This window comes from Schistocerca nitens, chromosome 6 (genome assembly GCF_023898315.1).
Source record: "Schistocerca nitens isolate TAMUIC-IGC-003100 chromosome 6, iqSchNite1.1, whole genome shotgun sequence".
NCBI lineage: Eukaryota > Metazoa > Arthropoda > Insecta > Orthoptera > Acrididae > Schistocerca > Schistocerca nitens.
In genome coordinates this window covers 534,545,005-534,567,966 of record NC_064619.1, presented here as the reverse complement: position 1 = coordinate 534,567,966, position 22,962 = coordinate 534,545,005, and the positions used below count along the sequence as shown (strand labels likewise).

General features: G+C 42.3%; 1 protein-coding gene across 1 annotated transcript in view; it reads left to right on the top strand.

Annotated features, from left to right (window-relative positions):
* Nucleotides 1–17,175, top strand: part of LOC126263445 (irregular chiasm C-roughest protein) — a 357,515-nt gene extending 340,340 nt beyond the window's left edge. The window contains exons 13-14 of the mRNA XM_049960539.1: nt 8,182–8,320; nt 16,993–17,175. Coding sequence (XP_049816496.1) covers nt 8,182–8,320; nt 16,993–17,058 — 205 coding nt within the window. The 3' untranslated portion in view covers nt 17,059–17,175. The remainder of the gene's footprint in view (nt 1–8,181; nt 8,321–16,992) is intronic.
* The last annotated feature ends 5,787 nt before the right edge of the window (nt 17,176–22,962 follow it).

Below are 22,962 nucleotides of genomic sequence, written 5' to 3'. Positions count from 1 at the left end.
GACGCTGTGGATCTCGGAGTACTGAATTCCCTAACGATTTCAGAAATGTCCTATGCATCCAGCTTTAGCTACCACGCGGTTTAGGGCGCTATGTCACGGATTCCGTGGCCCCTCCCGCTGGAGCTTCGAGCCCTCCCTCGGGCATCAGTGTGTGTCTGTTGTTTTTAGCATAAGTTATTTTAAGTGGTGTGTAAGTATAAGGCCTGACGACCTCCGCAGTTTGGTCCCTTAGGAATTCACACGCATTTCAACATTTGGTATCTACCACATTCTGGTTCTCATTATCGGTTATTTCATTGGAAATGATTAGGCCCTCACTGACAATGCACTACTGGCCATTAAAATTGCTACACCACGAAGATGACGTGCTACAGATGGGAAATTTAACCCACAGGGAGAAGATGCTGTGATATGCAAACGATTAGCTTTTCAGAGCATTCACACAAGGTTGGCGCCGGTGGCGACACCTACTACGTGCTGAAATGAGGAAAGTTTCCAACCGGTTTCTCATACACAAATAGCAGTTGGCCGGCGTTTCCTGCTGAAAAGTTCTTGTGATGTCTCGTGTAAGGAGGAGAAAAGCGAACATTCTCGTTTCCGATTTTGATAAAGGTCAGACTGTAGCCTATCGCGATTGCGGTTTATCGTATCGTGACATTGCTGCTCGTGTTGGTCGATATCCAATGACTGTTAGCAGAATATGGAATCGGTGGGTTCAGGAGGGTAATACGGAACGCCGTTCTGGATCCCAACGGCCTCGCATCACTAGCAGTCGAGATGACAGGCATCTTATCCGCATGGCTGTAACGGATCGTGCACCAACGTCTCGATCCAAGAGTCAACAGATGTGAACGTTTGCAAGACTACAACGACCTGCACGAACAGTTCGACGACGTTTGCAGCAGCATGGACTATCAGCTCGGAGACCATGGCTGCGGTTTCCCTTGACGCTGCATCACAGACGGGAGCGCCTGTGATTGTGTACTGAACGACGAACCTGGGTGCACGAACGGCTAAACATCATTTTTTCGGATGAATCCAGGTTCTGTTTACAGCATCATGATGGTCGCATACGTGTTTGGTGACATCGCGGTCAACGCACATTGGAAGCGTGTATTCATCATCGCCATACTGGCGTATCACCTGGCGTGTTTGTATGGGGTCACCTCTTGTTCGCATTGACGGCACTTTGAACAGTGGATGTTACATTTCCGATGTATTACGACTCGTGGCTCTACCCTTCATTCGATCCCTGCGAAACCCTACATTTCAGCAGGATAATGCACGACCGCATGTTGCAAGGCCTGTGCGGGCCTGTATACACTCCTGGAAATTGAAATAAGAACACCGTGAATTCATTGTCCCAGGAAGGGGAAACTTTATTGACACATTCCTGGGGTCAGATACATCACATGATCACACTGACAGAACCACAGGCACATAGACACAGGCAACAGAGCATGCACAATGTCGGCACTAGTACAGTGTATATCCACCTTTCGCAGCAATGCAGGCTGCTATTCTCCCATGGAGACGATCGTAGAGATGCTGGATGTAGTCCTGTGGAACGGCTTGCCATGCCATTTCCACCTGGCGCCTCAGTTGGACCAGCGTTCGTGCCGGACGTGCAGAGCGCGTGAGACGACGCTTCATCCAGTCCCAAACATGCTCAATGGGGGACAGATCCGGAGATCTTGCTGGCCAGGGTAGTTGACTTACACCTTCTAGAGCACGTTGCGTGGCACGGGATACATGCGGACGTGCATTGTCCTGTTGGAACAGCAAGTTCCCTTGCCGGTCTAGGAATGGTAGAACGATGGGTTCGATGACGGTTTGGATGTACCGTGCACTATTCAGTGTCCCCTCGACGATCACCAGTGGTGTACGGCCAGTGTAGGAGATCGCTCCCCACTCCATGATGCCGGGTGTTGGCCCTGTGTGCCTCGGTCGTATGCAGTCCTGATTGTGGCGCTGACCTGCACGGCGCCAAACACGGATACGACCATCATTGGCACCAAGGCAGAAGCGACTCTCATCGCTGAAGACGACACGTCTCCATTCGTCCCTCCATTCACGCCTGTCGCGACACCACTGGAGGCGGGCTGCACGATGTTGGGGCGTGAGCGGAAGACGGCCTAACGGTGTGCGGGACCGTAGCCCAGCTTCATGGAGACGGTTGCGAATGGTCCTCGCCGATACCCCAGGAGCAAAAGTGTCCCTAATTTGCTGGGAAGTGGCGGTGCGGTCCCCTACGGCACTGCGTAGGATCCTACGCTCTTGGCGTGCATCCGTGCGTCGCTGCGGTCCGGTCCCAGGTCGACGGGCACGTGCACCTTCCGCCGACCACTGGCGACAACATCGATGTACTGTGGAGACCTCACGCCCCACGTGTTGAGCAATTCGGCGGTACGTCCACCCGGCCTCCCGCATGCCCACTATACGCCCTCGCTCAAAGTCCGTCAACTGCACATACGGTTCACGTCCACGCTGTCGCGGCATGCTACCAGTGTTAAAGACTGCGATGGAGCTCCGTATGCCACGGCAAACTGGCTGACACTGACGGCGGCGGTGCACAAATGCTGCGCAGCTAGCGCCATTCGACGGCCAACACCGCGGTTCCTGGTGTGTCCGCTGTGCCGTGCGTGTGATCATTGCTTGTACAGCCCTCTCGCAGTGTCAGGAGCAAGTATGGTGGGTCTGACACACCGGTGTCAATGTGTTCTTTTTTCCATTTCCAGGAGTGTAGATACAGGAAACGTTCTACTGCTGCCCTGGCCAGCACATTCTCCAGACCTTTCATCAATTGAAAACGTCTGGTTAATGGTGGCCGAGCAACTGGCTCGTCACAATACGCCAGTCGCTACTCTTGATGAACTGTGGTATCGTGTTGAAGCTGCATGGGCAGCTGTACTTGTAAACGCCATCCAAGCTCTGTTTGACTCAATGCCCAGGCGTATCAAGGCCGTTAGTACGGCCAGTATTGGTTGTTCTGGGTACTGATTTTTCAGGATCTATGCACCCAAATTGCGTGAAAATGTAATCACATGTCAGTTCTAGTATAATATATTTGTCCAATGCATACCCGTTTCTCATCTGCATTTCTTCTTGATGTAGCAATTTTTATGACCAATAGTGTATCTACGCCACCGAACCACTGTGCAGAAGATGACGCGATATTGCTATACACATTCAGCAACTCTTCTTTGTTCCCATTGAAATGCAAAAATCCAGATACCGCTTTACTGTACATTTTTCAATATGATGTACTGTTACCTTTTGGCCTTCTAGCAGCGTGCCCTGTATCACAGGGATTTCAGTAAGTACCAGGCTTCGAGATATGAAACTCTAAACAAAATTATCATCTGATTCTTCAACTTCTCCCGGCGTATTTCTTGCTCGAACAGTCCACGGGTGTACTGCCGGTCCATAGTGTCCAACGGGCACAATATTTCTGCGATCAGACATGTCGCCATCAGCAGGTGCGCTGACGGACTCAGCTCCTGAGGGCGGGCGGCCGTCCTAAATCCCCTCCCCCCGCGAGGCGTTCTCTCCGCGGTACGCACCCGCGGCCGCGCGTCGGCTGTCGCTGAGAGACTGGCGTCGACGTCTGTGGTGGCGTCGGTGTAACTGCCTCGTCCGCCCTGGTCGCTCTTTCGTTTCCTTTGTTAACCCTCTTATTAATTAGACTCAGTGCTGGTTCCTTGCTGAGGTTACAGCCGCAATCTCTGTTGACGAGTCCATCCCAGGTACGAACTTCAATAGCCTCTCTAACGACGCTGTCACAGTATTTAGATGTCTGTGCCAAGACCCTGGTATGTTGGTAATCCATTTCGTGATTTTTGGGCAAACAGTGCTCTGCGACTGCCAACTTGTTTGGGTACATAATTCGCGTGTGCCTCGTGGACGTAATGGTCAAAAGAAGAACGGATGGCACCCTGGGCCATGGAGTATACAGGAAGAAAACGCACACCGATCTGTATTTGCATGCAAATAGCTGCCACCACCCTTCGCAGAGGAATGGGGTACTAAAAACTCTGGTGCACAAGCCGCGCACTGTCTCGGACGGAGAGAGTCTGCCACATGAGCTGGAACACCTCGAAACTATATTTCGGAAAAACAGGTACTCGGAATGGCAGATCAGACGCGCTCTCCGCCCCACCTCTATAGTACAGCGTGTGGAGATGGACGAAGTCACGGAGTAAGAGATAGCCACCACGTATATACCGCATACTAGCGCACTATCGGGGAAAATAAGACGAATATTCAGGAAACACCGAGTAGGAACTGTCTTTTGCCTGCCCAATAAAACACAAGCATTATTGGGAAGTGTCAAAGATAATCTCGGTTTGCGGAAGGCCGGCATATACCAGGAATCTGTGAGTGTGGGAAGACTTACATTGGATAGACAGTGCGCACCATCGAAGGTCGTTGCCGAAAACATCAGATGCACACTCGACTTAAGTACCCCAACAAGTCGGCAGTCGCAGAGCACTGTTTGTCCGAAAATCACGAAATGGACTACCAACATACCAGGGTCTTGGCACAGACATCTAAATACTGGGACAGCGGCGTTAGGCTATCGAAATTTGTGCCAGGGACGAACTCATCAACAGAGATTGCGGCTATAACCTCAGCAAGGCATGGGAACCAGCACTAATTGAAGGGGTCGGAGAGATATAGTCATAAGCCACATCGAACTAGGTTGGTTGGTTGTTGTGGGGAAGGAGACCAGACAGCGAGGTCATCGGTCTCATCGGATTAGGGAAGGATGGGGAAGGAAGTCGGCCGTGCCCTTTGAAAGGAACCATCCCGGCATTTACCTGGAGCGATTTAGGGAAATCACGGAAAACCTAAATCAGGATGGCCGGACGCGGGATTGAACCGTCGTCCTCCCGAATGCGAGTCCAGTGTCTAACCACTGCGCCACCTCGCTCGGTCATCGAACTAGAACTAAAGTTCCACAGAGGTCTGAAAATGTTTAATACAAAATAGAAACCTTATTTCTACTGCAAACACTTGCTTAATACTTGTGAAGAATGTTGTTAAATAGTCAACTCTCTGCATGCTATAAAACATTAATTTTAGAATGATTCTAATTAAGATGTAGTCAATGGTGGCTTATGACTATATCTCCCAAAAAATTGTTTAAAACATAAAGTATGATTTTGTAAGGATTTATTTTAACTACTCTTACACAGCAAGCACAATATATATTTTTTACACATTAATATATACATATCAGGTATCTGAGATGTATGGATTACTTTTTCATTGATACAGTTACATCAAGGAAGTTCCTCTACATCATCATTGTACACGTTATTTCCAGCACATGACCGAAAGAAATCTTGATTTGCTGGAGGTATGAATGGTATAAGAGACAGTATATCAATTTTTTCTGGTTAATTGGTAGTGGCTTTCTGTACTTTATTGGCAGCTGATATGGATTTGGTTCAACTAGCCTTCCTTTCTTTTTGATACAAATGTCAACATGAAAGCTCCTGTCTGAATAAGAGTGCTTTAAACTTAGCTTGAAGGGATCTTCAGACTCAAACTTAAATTGAGTAGTTTCACTGAAATGGTGGGGATCTCCAGATGTGGATTCTGTATGTTGAGAGATCAATGTCTTCAGGCTTTCCAAATTTCTGAAGTCTTCTCTTTCCAGTTTAGTTACGGTTAAATGTTTTGGACTCGCAGATTTTATTACTTCTGCCCATTCATCTGGAGTGTACACTATTGGACGTCTGTTTCTTGCATACCGGTCAATGCGACCAAAATCACGATCGCGGCCAAAATCACGATCGCAAGGTAGCATGGTGTGACCTACCACAGGGATGCTGGACAATCAAATCTTTTGATAGCGACAAGGGACCTTTCCAAAGAAATAATAGTCCAATTCTTTGCTTGACCCTTGCAGTTGTCTGTGATTATGTGGAGACGTTTTGTCTGAGGATTAGTTATCTCCAAGAACTTCAATAAGCAGCTCCCAACCTCATCCGAACCCCGTCCTCCATCTTTCTCGCTACACAGAAACATATTTTTGTCCTCTGTCAGCCTTTTTGAGATGCAGTTCACACTGTTGTTTCTTTTCTGTGACATCTTCTGCACATAATTCTGGGTTATTTATTACAATTAGAAATCCATCACATTGTGAACAGGTGTCACTTTTTGGTAGTTTGAAGCCTATGTCAAATTCAGATACGAAAATTTCTCTGAATTTACTTTCAGATACTGCAGGAACTTGCTTTTCCTTGCAGTATTCTGAGTATTTATCTCGAAATAAGGAAGCAATTGTGAGATCACAATCCTAATACACTTGATTGACGTTCTGTTGCCTACTGTAATGACTGTTATATTTCGGTATGGCGTTGAGAAATTCTCTCACACTTTGTACAGCTTCATCTTGAAATTTGTGTGGGTAGTTTCCATGTTTTCCTGAAAGAAAAAAAAAGATGAGCTTATATCCTCTTCCTAATAGAAATATTTGTATAGTACTCAGTTTGAGTACATTTCTAACTTACAGCACAGAGTAACATACAAACCTCTTCCATCTTCTTTTGGCACTGCAAATCCCTGCTTCATTATATGTTGCAAATTTCTCACTCTTCATGTATGTATCTGTAAGCTATGAACTCTTAGGAAAGCTTCCTTGCAGATCAAGACTTCTATTCTGCATACCATCACATTATAGGAAAATGTAACATCCCTGGATGATATTTTCTTGGAAGTCTTTTTTGGATAGCTTTGAAAGAAACTATGACAAATATAACAAAATGAAATAAATATACAAAATATTAAACCATTTGTATTTAAATAGTGAACAAACCTCTTCTTTTTCGATTCCATTTTCAGATAAGTATTCTGGGCATTAAAGTTTCCTATGTCCCAAAATGAGTGAAAAATTTTTTCTTCCTCTCCAAGCAGTTTTGTGAAGCATTTATTTAAACAAATGCAGGGACTTCCTGTAGCATCAGCCTGAACGGTCTTGTGGGTGTTTAAAGACTTATACTGCTGACCAGCATTTCGTCGACGTTTTACTTTATTTTTCTTCCACTGATCAATATTTCGCTTTCTTTTCCGTGAGGGCTTTGGTTTTTCGGGTGATTCTTCATTTATTCTACTTATTTCAAGCTATAATATTAAGAGCAAAATAGTCTAAGAATTTGCGTGAGATATAGTCATAAGCCACAAAAAACATTAAATTTCGCTAAAATCACATTAATGAGAAAATATTTTTTACACATCTTTTGCCTTTGAAACTACATTATTGTACCTTTATGCAGTAACATAAATGTGCCCATCAAGTTTCATCATTAACACACAGGATGGCTGTGAAATGCGTTGGCAATGTTGAGAGAAACAAAGTCACAAGCCACAGGAAATTAATCACCAGAAATAAATCGTTTTATATAGTTACCGAAACATCATATGAGTTGGAACTGCTGGTCGATGGATGCCAAGATTCATCATTTTCAGGATCCAAAGGGTAAAGCTCTTCACTTCCACTACTGTCTGTGTCAAATATGCGTTGAAGACCCGAAGACGCTGCAGACGTTCCTGACGCACCTGCCATTTTGCCGTGGCTTGTGACTATGTATCTTCTGAAACTACCACCAGATAACACAGCATAGAACTGCACACCATGATAGCCTGCCGTCTGTTGCAGTTACACGGATCTTTTTCAACACATTGTGAAGAAGACATTGTTAAGAATGTCGCAGCATGAAAAACTCAATTTCGTGAAAGTTGTGGCTTATGACTATATCTCTCCGAGTCCTTCAATTAGAAAGAGGCTCAGCAAAGAAAACGAACGAGCGACCACGACGGACGAGGCAGTTACACCGACGCCAGCCTCTCAGAGACCGCCGACGCGCGGCTGCACCCGGGTGCTTACCGCGGAGAGAACGCCTCGCGGGGGGAGGAGATTTAGGACGGCCGCCCGCCCTCAGGAGCTCAGTTCGTCATCGCACCTGACGATGGTGACATGTCTGATCGCCGAAATATTGTGCCCGTTGGACACTATGAACCGGCAGCACACCCGTGGACTGTTCTAGCAAAAATGACCATTATCATAACTTTGAAACTTGATAGCGTCTCGTGGTAAATAGATAGCTCTCTGAAACACTGATTTGAACAGAAAAGCAAATAATCCTCTGACGGGAAAATTACAAACTGTTTCAGTGAGAAGAGTGACGCAGAAAGCGCTGGCGGTGGAGGCGGCGGCGGCCGGAAGTCGGCGACCAACAACAGCAGCGACTACAACTCGGCGACGCGGCCTCCGCCCACCATCACGGGCGGCTCCTCGCCCGACGCCATGAAGGTGAGGTTGGCCGCCATGGTGCTGCAGCCGCCCACGCGCGTCTAACGACCCGGCGCGGCCAGGGGACGGCACCGCCACCAACACCGTCGGCACCCGCACTGCATGAGCCCGCACCAGCACCACCAGCACCAGCAACACAGTGCACCGAAGCACTCTGCTCTCTATAGTCCGCGTCGGCTGCACCGGACGCGAGTGTTTGCGACGTTGCCAGATTTCCGCTCACCTAGAACTGGCAGCAGTGCGACAGCAGCGGCTTGCTTCGGCCCACTCGCCGCTTAAGGCGTCCCTCCTGGATGCACATTTGATAACTTATTGCCGCTAGCTTTAATTGGATCTGTGGGGGACGGGGCAGTGGCGAGTAGCCAATTACGTGAGCTTAAACTGTGGCAGACAATAATGCAAACTACTCTGTTTGCAGATAGCTGGGTTGTACATGAGACATGTGTGTTGCATTAACTCACATTCAGGAATTAAAACAAAATCAGAAATATTCTGCTTTGTGCAAGAAATGTCTCGCGCTTGAGTCTTTGCTAATTTGAAGACTGAAAAAGAGTCCTTTCTTTATAAACACACGTTTTTTGGATTTTTCAAATGGGCTTCAATTTCATGAATTACCCAACTGACTTGATGAGTTCCAGTGATCACAGTGAAAAGTGGCAAGATATCAGTCAATGATGACATGGAATGGATACTTTCACAAATACTAAAAGGACTAAAGAGTTAATATTTTCTTAATTTGTCTTTCAGTGTGTACTTAACCCTAAAATGCAAAGTTCTTCATCACACTTTTCATTAGTAGCTTATCTTTTTATCGTGATACACAGTCTTGTATAGTGCTTTTGGTCTATTTCAAATTTTCTTTAAATATAGTTCCCTTACTTTGTGATTCTAGAGGATTCTGATCATATTTAGACACCATTTCACTCTACTTCACCCCGTGTCTTCAACTTTTAACCATTATGAAGTCAGGAATTCCTCAGCTGCTAGCCTCCACATTTCCTGTCAGATCTCTGTCGACAGTACATCTGTATTTGTTTCATAACACATTATTCTGTTCTTCCTTGTGTCGTGCCATAGCTCAAAGTGTTCCGTTTTATAATGATAACGAAGTTAATGTCGTGCATTTTCTGAATGATTGTGAGGTCAGATACTTTTGCTTCACTATTTTATTGAGAGCCTGCAAAGCCTATAGTTGTAGTTTCTTTAATATTTTTTGCAAGGTAGCAGCAATACCTCTTGTGGATTTTTGCTTTGAATAATACAGCTATAAACATAATCACAGACCAATATGAAAGGAGTAAAGATTTACCAATCAGCACAGTGTAAACGATTTTGAAAACTCTTTCTGAAACAGCAAATCAGTCTAGTCCAGTTATAAAAGAAACCCCAAAAGGAAAATTTAAATATTGCACTGAGAGATTTCATTGTGTTACTTATAGTAACAGATGTAGTACACCTCACTAATTAATCTGCAATTTCAACTGTACGTTTTAGACAAGGTTTCGATAACTTCGAGTGAGGAGACCAGTATGTTATGGCTTAGTTACTCCTAATTTCAAGACAAAAATAACTGTCATGATAAACTTACTTGGAATCAAATCTTAAGTGAATCGTCAAAATGGGTATATACTTAGTTTCTACTATCTTTGGAACAATTTAGATATTTTAGTTCAACGCTATCACATTTCTTACTTGTGTAGATGCACTGCTTCACTAAGCTGCACATGAATCACACGAGCACTGCACTATGTTGCACAATAAAATAAAAATATATGTACTTGACCAGTTGTAAAGTCCAATTTCTGATGTAACACATCTCTTACAAGGGAAGTCTTTCGGTTCTTTTCCTGAAAATAGCTGATCCACGCTAAAATATATCAATAGTAGTTTCACGTGGTGGTCAAGTCTGGAAACGACAATGCCACCAGCATTATTTCCACTGCCAAATATTTTGGGTGCATCAGTTAACGACTGCAAAGCTTAGGACAAGTGTTTCTAGACTCCGCTACACACCACTTTGACAACTACTCCTCGAACCATCAAGTCATTGAAACTTGGAGTCTTCTATCAATTGCATATACTTTAGTTACCATGTGAATAAGTGGCCTAGAAACAGCTTCTAAGATCCTACTGATTGGGATTAAACATTTGCTGTCAAGTATACTCGCATTAGCAACGGTTTTAATGGATCTTAATAGATGGCTACAGTAGTGTCTCATTCAGCAAAACAGAATTCCGCAAGTTTCTGCTTTCTGTCGAAGTGGGTCAGTTACTTTCAGGATGTGATCTAATCATATATCCTTGTACGGTTACCACAGAAAACAGAACCAAGGTATCATTTGTTATGTCTTGAATACATTATATCTTTAGTACCATTAACGTAACTCTTGTGTGCTCTGGTGTTGGTTCTGTTTAATATGACACTTGTATCTATCTCGGGCTTACTAATGGGATGTATGTTTTCTCCTTTCTCTATCCACAGCACCTGCACTCACATTTCAACATTACAACGTGATCACGTAATCGCTGTGTGGACAATGAGAGCGATGCGAGTGTGATTCGTGGAAAATGTAATATATATAAGTGTTTTTTTGTAAATGAAGTGTGAGACCAAAGAAATCTCTGTAAAGCTCTATATGTGATTTAATTTTTCCTGACTTACAGCGTCGGTTCAGTGGAAACTACTCCAGAGGAACATTCAGGAAGGAGAGGGAAAAGAAAGATAATCTTTATGCTGATCTTCAGGTACCTACAATTAGCAACAATGGCTCTACAATGATGGTTTCGAAAGAAAAGACGACTAAATTTCACAATGAACCACAACCTGGTGCATTCTATTCGTCATTTAAAAGTGGCGAACCCCCAATAACGAAAAATTATTTTCAGCCCAGTATTTTTGAAAGAGCAGAATTATAAGTATTTACCGGTATCATGTTGTGTGTATTGTTAGTTTCTTTTCAGTGTTTCCAGTCGTATATGCGGCTGTATTTTAAGTTAATTCGCTTTTTACGATTCCGTCATTGACATGGAGAACGTCAGAATCTCATTAAGTAAAACATACTACGTGACCATCCAGTATATTGTAAGAAGTAAATATCTGTAACTTTGTGCGTAAACGTAAGGCCGAAATTATTACTATATTTTTACCTGAAATTATACTTACACTTCTACTTCAAAAGAGCCGTACTGAATGAGTGTAAAGAGAAATGCCCAGAACTACAATGTTATGGTTGTATGAAGGGGATCACAAACAAATGCCTCAGAAAACTTTGTAATTTATTTCCTCCAACTAAGTTATAAAAAATTATTAAGTTCCTTAGCGTAACGAATTGGCCAAGATACTTCAACATTTCGGAGTGGAAATTTATTTAGAATATGGCTTCCAATCACAACCTGCTGTTGCACATATTATTTGACATCTACAGTTGCCTCTACAAAGTGACACTTTGTGTAGGAAATAATGAGCACATAATTCCTCACGAATGTTTTTCAAATGCGTGTGAAACTAGCAGATAGTCAAGGAATGTAGGATTGTAACAGCATTCACATGCGCGACCATATTCTTAAATAAGATTTGACATGGACAGTGGATGTCCTGAGCTAAGAACCAGTACTGAACAACTTTTCGAATTGGTGATGTTTGTCGTTTGATATATAAATTGTTTCTCAAATGTGAGCTGTTTTATAAACATTTTTGTAGTTAATTGGAAATGTAAATTGATGTTAAGCGACGAATATGTGCATGAAGTATAACAGATATTGTCATTTAATTACAGAGGCACTGTCTTGTGTTGCAAATAATTTACAGACAGCAGCTGAAAGTTGTTAGCAATTATCTGCACTTCCTTTATTTAATGTATGGCACATCTTAGTTTTTTATTGTTGAAGAGAAGGAGTAAAGATACCAAATTTTACTGTTAATTCAAACCTCGATGTGTATCATACTTCAAGCTGTATCTCAATTGTTGGTGTTATGAATATTTTAAGTGTGTTGTTAGGCTGTATGTATTGTTGATGTATGTACGTTCGTATGTATGTATGTATGTAAATAAAGTTATGGCAGTGTTTTGCAATATTTTATACTGTTATTTATGTTTTTGGCTTGTAACTGAGAGAAGCATGATCTTCTTCAAAGTTACTGATAATCGAACTGTACAACAGTTACACGTGAAACAAGCACAATGTGAAAGGGACCTATATCAAAGTTATTAGGTTTCACCGCCAACAATAAATATGATCAGCAGCAAGAACAGGAAAAGATATGGGTAAAAAATGTATTATAAAAATATGTCATTAATGACTCTCACAGCGCAATTCTGCTTCGCACTAACGCTGGAGTTTCCACTTTCTTCACATATGGATATATCAGTAGTTTGGATACGCTTTATGTCGTAGTTCGCGACAGCAGATAAACTGAGTAGACTTTCGTTGAAGACCCACACATAGAACAAGAACATTATTTGGAAGACGGAAGAGAAACAGAGGAATTGCTAGATATCTGCAGCTATTAGGAATGAGACAACTCAGCAATAATCAAGAAGAATGTTTCTGGTGGCAAAGACAGCAGCTGCAGGAAATGAAAAGAGATAAATGTATTTCTCAATGTAAAGAAACACGGAAATTCCGTAAATGTAGGTCACCAAGTTGTACAAAAACCTTGAAACAGACTCATAAACTAAATCTGAAGATTAAGGTTTCCTATATATCTTCCTATATATCTTCCTATATATCTTCCTATATATCTTCTGTCAGAGACAGCAAAGGACTTGGAAGAGCAGTTGAACGGAATGGACAGTGTCTTGAAAGGAGGATATAAGATGAACATCAACAAAAGCAAAACGAGGATAATGGAATGTAGTCAAATTAAGTCGGGTGATGCTGAGGGAATTAGATTAGGAAATGAGACACTTAAAGTAGTAAAGGAGTTTTGCTATTTAGGGAGTAAAATAACCGATGATGGTCGAAGTAGAGAGGATATAAAATGTAGACTGGCAATGGCAAGGAAAGCGTTTCTCAAGAAGAGAAATTTGTTAACATCGAGTATAGATTTAGGAGTCAGGAAGTCGTTTCTGAAAGTATTTGTATGGAGTGTAGCCATGTATGGAAGTGAGACATGGACGATAACTAGTTTGGACAAGAAGAGAATAGAAGCTTTCGAAATGTGGTGCTACAGAAGAATGCTGAAGATAAGGTGGGTAGATCACGTAACTAATGAGGAGGTATTGAATAGGATTGGAGAGAAGAGAAGTTTGTGGCACAACTTGACTAGAAGAAGGGATCGGTTGGTAGGACATGTTTTGAGGCATCAAGGGATCACAAATTTAGCATTGGAGGGCAGCGTGGAGGGTAAAAATCGTAGAGGGAGACCAAGAGATCAATACACTAAGCAGATTCAGAAGGATGTAGGTTGCAGTAGGTACTGGGAGATGAAGAAGCTTGCACAGGATAGAGTAGCATGGAGAGCTGCATCAAACCAGTCTCAGGACTGAAGACCACAACAACAACATATATCTTTGCATGGTGTTCCATTTACCTTCGTCACCATAAATAACTATTAGTCCAGAAACCAAAAATGTATCAAGCAAATGTTGTTTAGGTACAAGGAGGGCATTAATTAGCTTGAGTGCCTTTCTTGTAACTTGACGATGAAGATACTCCTATAATCAGGTATTTTTTAAATAGCAGCCTACATGTTTTTATTCAGTGATCTACTTCCTTTTAAGAACTGTTCGAAAAACTATTACAGTGTACCATTCAAGTGGAAAGGTTGTTATTACAAACGTAACACGAAATATATCTTGAGTCTCCTGTACTAGTGCACAGCTCTAGAAGGTCAGAGTAACCTAATTCATCCACTTGCTGGAGTTAACGATAAACAATTAACAGCAAAAAGCACACTGGTCATTCAATCAACCTTACACTGTGTGATAGTACAGTTGAACCTGAGTCCAGAAAATGATGAGACATAGCAGACTTTGAAGTGAAGGTAACCACAGCCTGGGTAAATCATTCTGGAAAGATAAGACCGCTTTAGTTGTAAGATCTTTGCTTATAGGCACGTCCGATTTTTCTGCATTTCAGCTGCATCATCAGGTGCAATAAGATCAAGTCATGTACAGACCGAAAAAAGAGAACTGGATGACCAAGGGCCCAGCGTCCATAACCAGAAAATTTTCACTAAGTAGCGAACGTCAAAAACAAAATTACATAGAACGTTCCCGTGATACCGTGAGTGACAGTATCTGGTGAGGTAGAGGTGTCCCCATATGCCGAAATGCTTATTAAAGCGATGACTGTGTCAGCGTCCCGATACACTGCCTTGTTAGTACATAATGACAAGCGCGTACATGTTGTTGGCAAGTGGGCAACTGTTAGCTGCTAACATTTTGCACAGTCTGTAGATGATCATTCAGGCTGCGTGCTTTGATCACCATTTCGGCCTATGGGTACTCTGTTAATTCACCAGACACTATGTCCGCCCCGATAGCTGAATGGTCAGCGTGACGGACTGCCGTCCTAAGGGGCCCGGGTTCGATTCCCGGCTGGGTCGGGGATTTTCTCCACTCAGTGACTGGGTTTTGTCTTCATCCTCATCCGGCGCGCATGTCGCCCAATGTGGCGTCGAATGTAATAAGACCTGCACCAAGGCGGCCGGACCTACCCTGTAAGGGGCCTCCTGGCCAATGACGCCAAACGCCCATTTCCATTTAACAGACACTATTACTCATGTTATCACGGGACTGTGACGTGATATTTCAAATCCGACGTCCGCTACTTAACGAAAATATGCGGATTATGATTTCTGGGTCATCCCTGACACTTTTTCCGATCTCAACATGACGTGATTTCATTGCATCTGACGATACAGCCAAAATGATGTGAAACTGGTCTTGCCTATAAAAAAACGTCTTATCTCTTCATAGCGGTCAGAGGTACTGACTAAATAATGTTGAATAAAAGCGTTGGTATCGATTTCCTAGGCAAAATCCTCGGCAAAGTGCATTATGAAATTTGAGCATGTCTCACTTATCCATTTCGAACTCAACGTCTCCCTTACGTCTTTTCACCAATACTGGTATATGTGACGGCATTACGTAAATTTGCCTTCCTGCCTTTCCATGTACATTCAACCGAATGGCAGGTTCCACTGAGAATGATACAGACGGTCGGCCGGAGTGGCCGAGCGGTTCTAGGCGCTACAGTCTGGAACAGCGCGACCGCTACGGCCGCAGGTTCGAATCCTGCCTTCGGCATGGATGTGCGGGATGTCCTTAGGTTAGATTTAAGTAGTTCTAGGTTGTAGGGGACTGATGATCTCAGAAGTTAAGTCCTATAGCGCTCAGAGCCATTTGAACCACAGCTGGATACTCGACACGTCATTAGGCTCTTAAGCTGTACGATTTCCTCACATTACCAACTCTCAATGCATGATGGTGAGACTGAAATTTGACTATTAATTTAAAGAAGTTGGTCTTTGATCCTAGTCCTCGAACGTGGTATGGTATAAACATGTAGCCAGCCGTTGATATGTGCACAATATATTCCACAGGACCACATTACAACGCAAATCGTCATTTTGCTGGGTGCAGGCCATTTCCGTAAATGTGAATCATGTGATACATGCGCCATGGAGCCTACTTAACACAGGACTAAACTCAACCATGCTCCATGAATATGTACCCTCCAATTCACCCCGTATAAGATAGTGCAACGATAAATAGTCCCTAATATTCGATTGCAATTGAAGTGGGTGTGGACAGTTATAAGTTACACAGTGAAACATGTGCCTTGCTCGCTGTTAATACTGTTATAATGATATCCCCGCCAATCAATGCCATACGGTCAATTCATTTCAGTTAGCAGCCTAATGTCATTACAGTGATGTAATAAATTAAATAATTTTGAAACAGTTATGTATTAATTATAAGTTTACTTTTGTCCTACTACCATGGAGTGTGTTCCTCAATTAACTAATATTTTAAACATAGTCACAACTGTGAACACCCGTACTCTATTGGTCATGATCGGCTCTTCGTTAAGTATGTATTCAGAATTTTGTTTTTAATTTACGACTTACTTAATAAAACACACACTGAGGGAACTTAATGCTTGAACAGATTATCGCAGTTGGTTTCCCAGTGATAAAGAAATTGTATTTATTACAAAAGGCACTTTGTGTGCAGACTCCAAAAGTTCTCGCTGCTTACAGAGAATAAGTCGTGTTACCCCACCTCACGCTTACTAGTGTCGCAATTCTCAGACATATGATATGACTCACTTTCGGTTTGGGATGTCTGCAGACCGATTCTAAGCACATCAGATGATAAGTTAAAACAGTAAAAACCGGAAAAGAACACTACATTGGGAAACGAAACTAGTAAGTCTGTGGACTACTGTACTGTTGATTTCCCCCATCACGATGTAAATTAACGTGTGTGTCTGCTGTTATGTCAATGTCCTTCCAGCAACGCTGACTATAAACTGCACTTTCTCATTGTGCAGAGAAATAAGTACACCTTCGATCTGAGGCTTTGAGTGAATTCGGAAGGCCAACTAGTGTCACGATAATGCACAACAACTGCTACAGTTACGAACAGATAGTGTAAATGAACTTTTTTCTTCAAATATGAGGAATAAATTTCCCCCAATGGATTCTGGTTCTTATGTTACAGAGGGAGCCTGTGTTTCGAGGGGTGTGGCGACGGGTTGCCATGTTTGATGTGCCGCCAATGGGGTAGTTGCAGATCCGGTTCCCATAATGGTTTGTGGAAGACGGAATACGGTGAACGATGTACCTGACTAATTTAATATGGAGGTGCTGAAACTACGAGTGAACAAATGTAAAATAGAACGTTGTGAAGGTTATCTATCTGTGTGAAATAAAATTTAATTCTAGAAAACATGATATCGGGACGTTTCTTGCAGCTAATTATACTGCTATAGGAACTAAAGTGCGGGAACATGATGAATCTTCCTTCACGTTTAATACATTCAGAAAACGTGTTACACATCATCTTCCGAACAGAAGTTCATGCTGTACAACAGTGAAGTGGTAATTTAAAACAACTGATTTTAGCAATTTTCTGGCAATCGAAAACCAACAAATCACTCTTATTATAGTCTAACAGAAACAAAAATCACTATTTTAGATAAAGTACAACCACAGCTGTATCGTGAAAATTTCTTCATTGTCTCACATGACTAGTTTCGATGGCACATTACCGCGATCGTCAGGTCCCATCACTGCCTAAAGAGTATTAGATTTCCTTGGCCCTTTAATGTGGAGTCCTCGTTACCAGTAAACGTGGCTAGCTTTCCTCAGAAATCTGTACTCAGCACCGTGTTTTCTCCAAAGACAACACGGTGTCGAGTAGAAACTCCCTTGGAAAGCTAGCCCACGTGCTTGGATACAACACGTTGTCGAGTATAGACTTCTGAGGAAAGCTAGCCACGTAACGAGGACTCCACAATAAATGGGCCAAGGAAATCTAATACTCTTTAGGCAGTGGTGGGACCTGACGATCGCGGTAATGTGCCATCGAAACTAGTCGTGTAAGTAAATAAAAACATTCTCAAGATACAGCTGATGTTCTACTATTTCTCATACGTATCGTCAACTGAAGTACCTCTCCCATGCATCAGGACTGATATCCATTGAACAAAATTTCCTTCAGATAAGCCCATTTTGTGGCAGCCTCACCCAGCACATTGAAACGTTCCTTTTCATGAATACAAGCCTGCAACGTAAGTAGCATGTAGCACACGAATTAACTTATTCGCTGCTGGTTTAATCTTCCTCAATATTCTATGAATCCTGTGTTCGGGATATTGATGGCTTACAGTATCAGTGAGCACACGAAATTTGACTACACTAGCAGTCAATGATAGCATGATGGGGTTCACCAAAAACATGGAACCACAGGCAGAAATGCATGCTTGAACTTACATGCAGATGCTCGTCAAGTCAGTGAGTGTTGAATGACTGTGATACACGGTTGCTGAAGGAGAGTATGACGAATATTCTGAGGGCTACAGCCACAAAAGTCACTACAAAACTTAATTTCACACTTGCGAACTCTGTCAGCGACAAAACAACAGGAAGGAAGTTCCGTAACGAGAGAATTGCAAGGCGAGCCAGTCATCAGTAATGCACATGCTCGTAACAGGAATACGTGGTGCCAAATCCCTAAAAACTGGCCTAAGGATCCGTGGAAGAAATTCATTTTGTCGGATTTGTCTTGTTTCACATTGTTTCCAACTTCTGGCCGAGTTTACGTCACAAGAGTGAAACATGGTGGCAGTCTGGTGACAATTTAGGAAGTCATATCGTGGCATTCAATGGACCTCATGGTTTCGCGGCAAGGTCGCATTACCATTAAGGATTAAGCGAGCATTTTGGCTAATCAAGTCTACGTATGGTACAATGTTTGTTCCTCAAAGCTGTGTTCCAAACGACAATGCCCCTGCTCAGACAGTTGACATTGACCAGAGCTGGTTCCTTGAGGATGAAGATGAATTGTTGCTTCTCCTCTGACCACCAGATTCACCATATCACCATGTTGTATAGTCGTTGAGGTTTACTTTGGAGAGAAGGGTGCGTGTTCGGAACCCCGCCCTCCATCGTTTCATTGACATCCCACGATTTTGCAAGAAGAGTGGTATACGATTCCGTTGAAAACCGTACAGGACTTGTGTTTATACATTTCGAGACGACAGGAAGCTGTTTTGAATGCTAGCGGTTTTCCAGCAACGTATTAGGCGTGATGGTGTGTTGTGTTTTTGGTGTTTTCTTGTTGTTAGCCTTTATATTGTTAGTTGGACAGAGCAGTACGGGCATTTCTCTCATTCTAAGAAGCCCACGTTATAGCTTATCCAATGGCTGCGTATGTATGTTGTCGTACGGTTCACTTCCTGAAATCTTGTATTATAGGGCTGATCTCAGTCCTCGAGTAGGAGACCTAAGGAGATGAAAGCTCCTGCTATATACTGCCACAGCCATCGGGTATGTTGTAGTGTGACATCTTCCCCGACATTATGTCGTAATGGTTCAATTATGGAGGATGTTGTCTCTTTATTGTGAAGAGTTTAGCTTGCCCTGGATCGACAACAACCGTGACTGACGCCCCCACCGATGCCACCGTAGTATTCGACTGTCATGCTTTCTCTCCCGTGCAGCATTATTAGCTACAGTCATCACGGTCAGACATATGTCTGTGAAAATCATTTCCCGCTTGATTTCTGTGGTCCATTCTTGGTTATTTTGAGCACCTCTGTACCCCTCATGATTTAAAGACCAGGCGTCTCTAAGACCGCAAGGAACATGCAGAGGCGTTTTAGAGTCTGATTCGTATAATTTTCTTGGACAAGTGTCTCCCCTGGCCTCACAAAGTCATTGTTTACAATGGTGGCAGGCTCTTGGGAGTTCCTGAGGTCCAGAAGTCGCAAATACTGTAATCTGCTTACGAAAGCCATATATTATTTTCTGAACAAATCTACACGTGAAACCCTTTCACTGACGTTCATTGAATAGAGTTTGCTTACGATAGATAGGGCTACACGGACAGTTTGCTTAAATATTTATACTGCTCGAAGTACCAGGTATTTCCAATTATATAAGTAGGTCGAGGACACCTACATTTATGACATACATATGCAAAATTTTATTTTGTTGTTGTGTGTATATGACAATAACACATACGGTAGATGAATCTAAATATAAAGTATACAGAAGTAGTTCTCGTGAGATCTCAACTTACTTTACACCGTTCTATTCCAGACTGATTGCTACACTCTTGATGAAACACAATGAGTGAGCTGGTTGCGTCGTTTATTCACGGCGTAGGAAGGTTGCAAGAGAATATTATCATTCGTTATTTTTAAATTTTGATGGAGAAGTGGTGATTGTAACAGGTGATTAATTCTTAGCTGTACGTCGACTAAAATGAGTGAAATGCTTGACAATCACACAGAGGTTTGTCTAGTTTCGAAGATGACAAAATCGTTCAGTTTAGTTTTTCATAAGAGACAGTTGAGCCCCAAATATGTACAGGGGCTTTTTAATAAGGCCATTGTCAAAATCGGATGAGTAGTTTTAAAACTTTATGATACACAGCGGTATTATAATATACTTTATTATGAGTGGTTTCGGTCTTACATCATCAAAATTACTTTGATGCACGTTCAATGTAAGATACCTATTCACCGTGATGATCGTCTACGATTAAAAGCAGCCATAATAAAGTTTAAAGTCACACAGCTCTGTGCCAAGAGTTTTGTCCACTGCTACTAGTTTCCGAAGGTATTAATTCCAATAGCTATGGTTATACGAACCTGTTGGAGAACATCTCGAATTTAAATAGGACGCTAGTTTCATATGTATACTGCGAAACCTTTGTACAACCTGCTACATTTTATCCACTAACATGACAACTTGGCGTGAGGATCCAACTTCTAGTTAACAGGTTTTGTAAGGAAAATTTTGAAGATCTGAAGATGACAATAAAGTCTGTCGAAACGAGTTGTTGAAAATTATCTTTAGAAAGTTTTTTGTCAAACGTTTAAAAGAAGACTTGTCAAACAGTGGTATGGAATGGCCGTTTATGAAAGATATTTTGTCATCGGTGCCTTGGGCTGTTTTGCAGCGTGTTCTCATGGTGAAGTTATCCGGCACTCACAGTTGGATTCCATACTGGTACATTACCTTCATAAAAAGGTAACCTTGGCTATATTTGAAACTAGGCTCCGATTTCCTAGAGCTACACTGTCAATTTACAACACTTTACATTATTGTGAGCAAGTAACGTATTTCGGATTGACACTTTTCGTACTTACAAAATGGGAAGACAGTCGAAGAGTTTCTGGAATCTTGCCTCAATAGCAGTTTTGGAAAGAAAATAAAAGGTCTACAATGCTATTATCTGAAAGTGCGTTACAGGTCTGTGTTATGAGAAATGAAGTGGTAGTCGGAATTTAAATACCGCTGCAAATGACGATAAATTAATACAAAATTAGCTCACTAAATGTGGCTGTAAATGGTTAATGTTGCTAGCATATTTCATTAGTTGCCTTCATCCTGTTGCACGTGATAACTATCCCATCAGATAGATCGCGTAGCCCCAGAATTAACTCTCTATGGAAATTAGCTATGAATATCAAACGATTTTACGGAATGTTAAGTGTTTAGCATATTAACTCCTTATTTGTTGCTTTGATTCCTATGAATGTGATCTGTAATTTACCACCTCCTCCTTAGATTCATACAGTACGAGAATTTGTTACACATTACTCAGACACCATCCTTTTGTATTACGATTGACCCCAAAATGATTGCTGTCAGTCGAGGAAAGTTTTCTGTGTCTGAGAACTTCAATACGGATAATTAACGAGAGCCAGTGAACAAGTCAAAATACACATTTGTAATACACAATTTGAAAAATATGAAAGCGTCTTATGTTCATCTTGTACTGATATAGACAACTGTACTGACTTATTATTGCTGGGAAACCATGCTCTGCTAATACCTATGGATGGTGCAAACATAGGAACCAGCTAATTATGTACGTATCTTACTGTTAATTCAGTGGATATCAAAGCTCTTAACAATGGGAGTTTGACAAGTTTAAGGAGCAAGATTCCTGCATAAAGGTAAGGTACGTGGTTAAACATTTCAGTAAGCAACACACACAAATATTATTGCTCTACTGAGTTCTGTTGATTCGTTTCTGTCTCCTTGATGTTCCTGCTATGCATCTAGGCTTTTATACAACACTTGAAGTAAAGCATACTCCGACTAGGTTCTTCAAGTAAACTTTTTTTAAAAAAGCAGAAAACTTGCAAAGAACCGAATATCTGTCAGAAACGCTGTTACCCTTAATCCCAACAGTTTTTCTGCCAAAATGTTGGATTCACTTCGTATCTCTAAAACGTACGGTATCTCCCCAGTGTTTAGTATCCGTAATCAGGAAACTGAGATTACGTGGGACTTCCTTTCAGCTCAGAAGTCCTACGTTCGACAGTTTGCGAAATTGTGAGAGTCACAGCAATCACCGAACGATGTTAGGACATGAGTTCGATGTCCAATTACGACAAAACACAGTTAATACAGTCAACAGTAAACGCTCGTTACTAGTTTATTTCATCACGGCGTGCACATTTATTTTATTTCACAGACAGAACACGTAAAACAAGTGAATGACCCATACTATCAGTCAGCTTCTGTCTGTTGTAACTTCAGTTGATTTCTTCATATCTTAGTTTCCCATTAACAGATCACAGTTCGCCACACTTCATCCTATTAATACAGTGCACGATCCTTAACAGAAATTCGCACTTGTTAAACTGCCACATATCACAGAGTTTAAATTCACAAGCGCAATCTTGTTCAACAAATGGTTCAAATGGCTCTCAGCAATATGGGACTTAACTGCTGAGGTCATCAGTCCCATAGAACTTAGAACTACTTAAACCTGACTAACCTACGGACATCACACACATTCATGCCCGAGCAGGACTCGAACCTGCGACCGTAGCGGTCGCGCAGCTCCAGACCGTAGCGCCTAGAACCGCTCCGAAAGAAAATTGCTGTTACAGACTCTCCAAATGGTCTTCACATACCAACTACAACGGAAAGTTTCACTGTGATA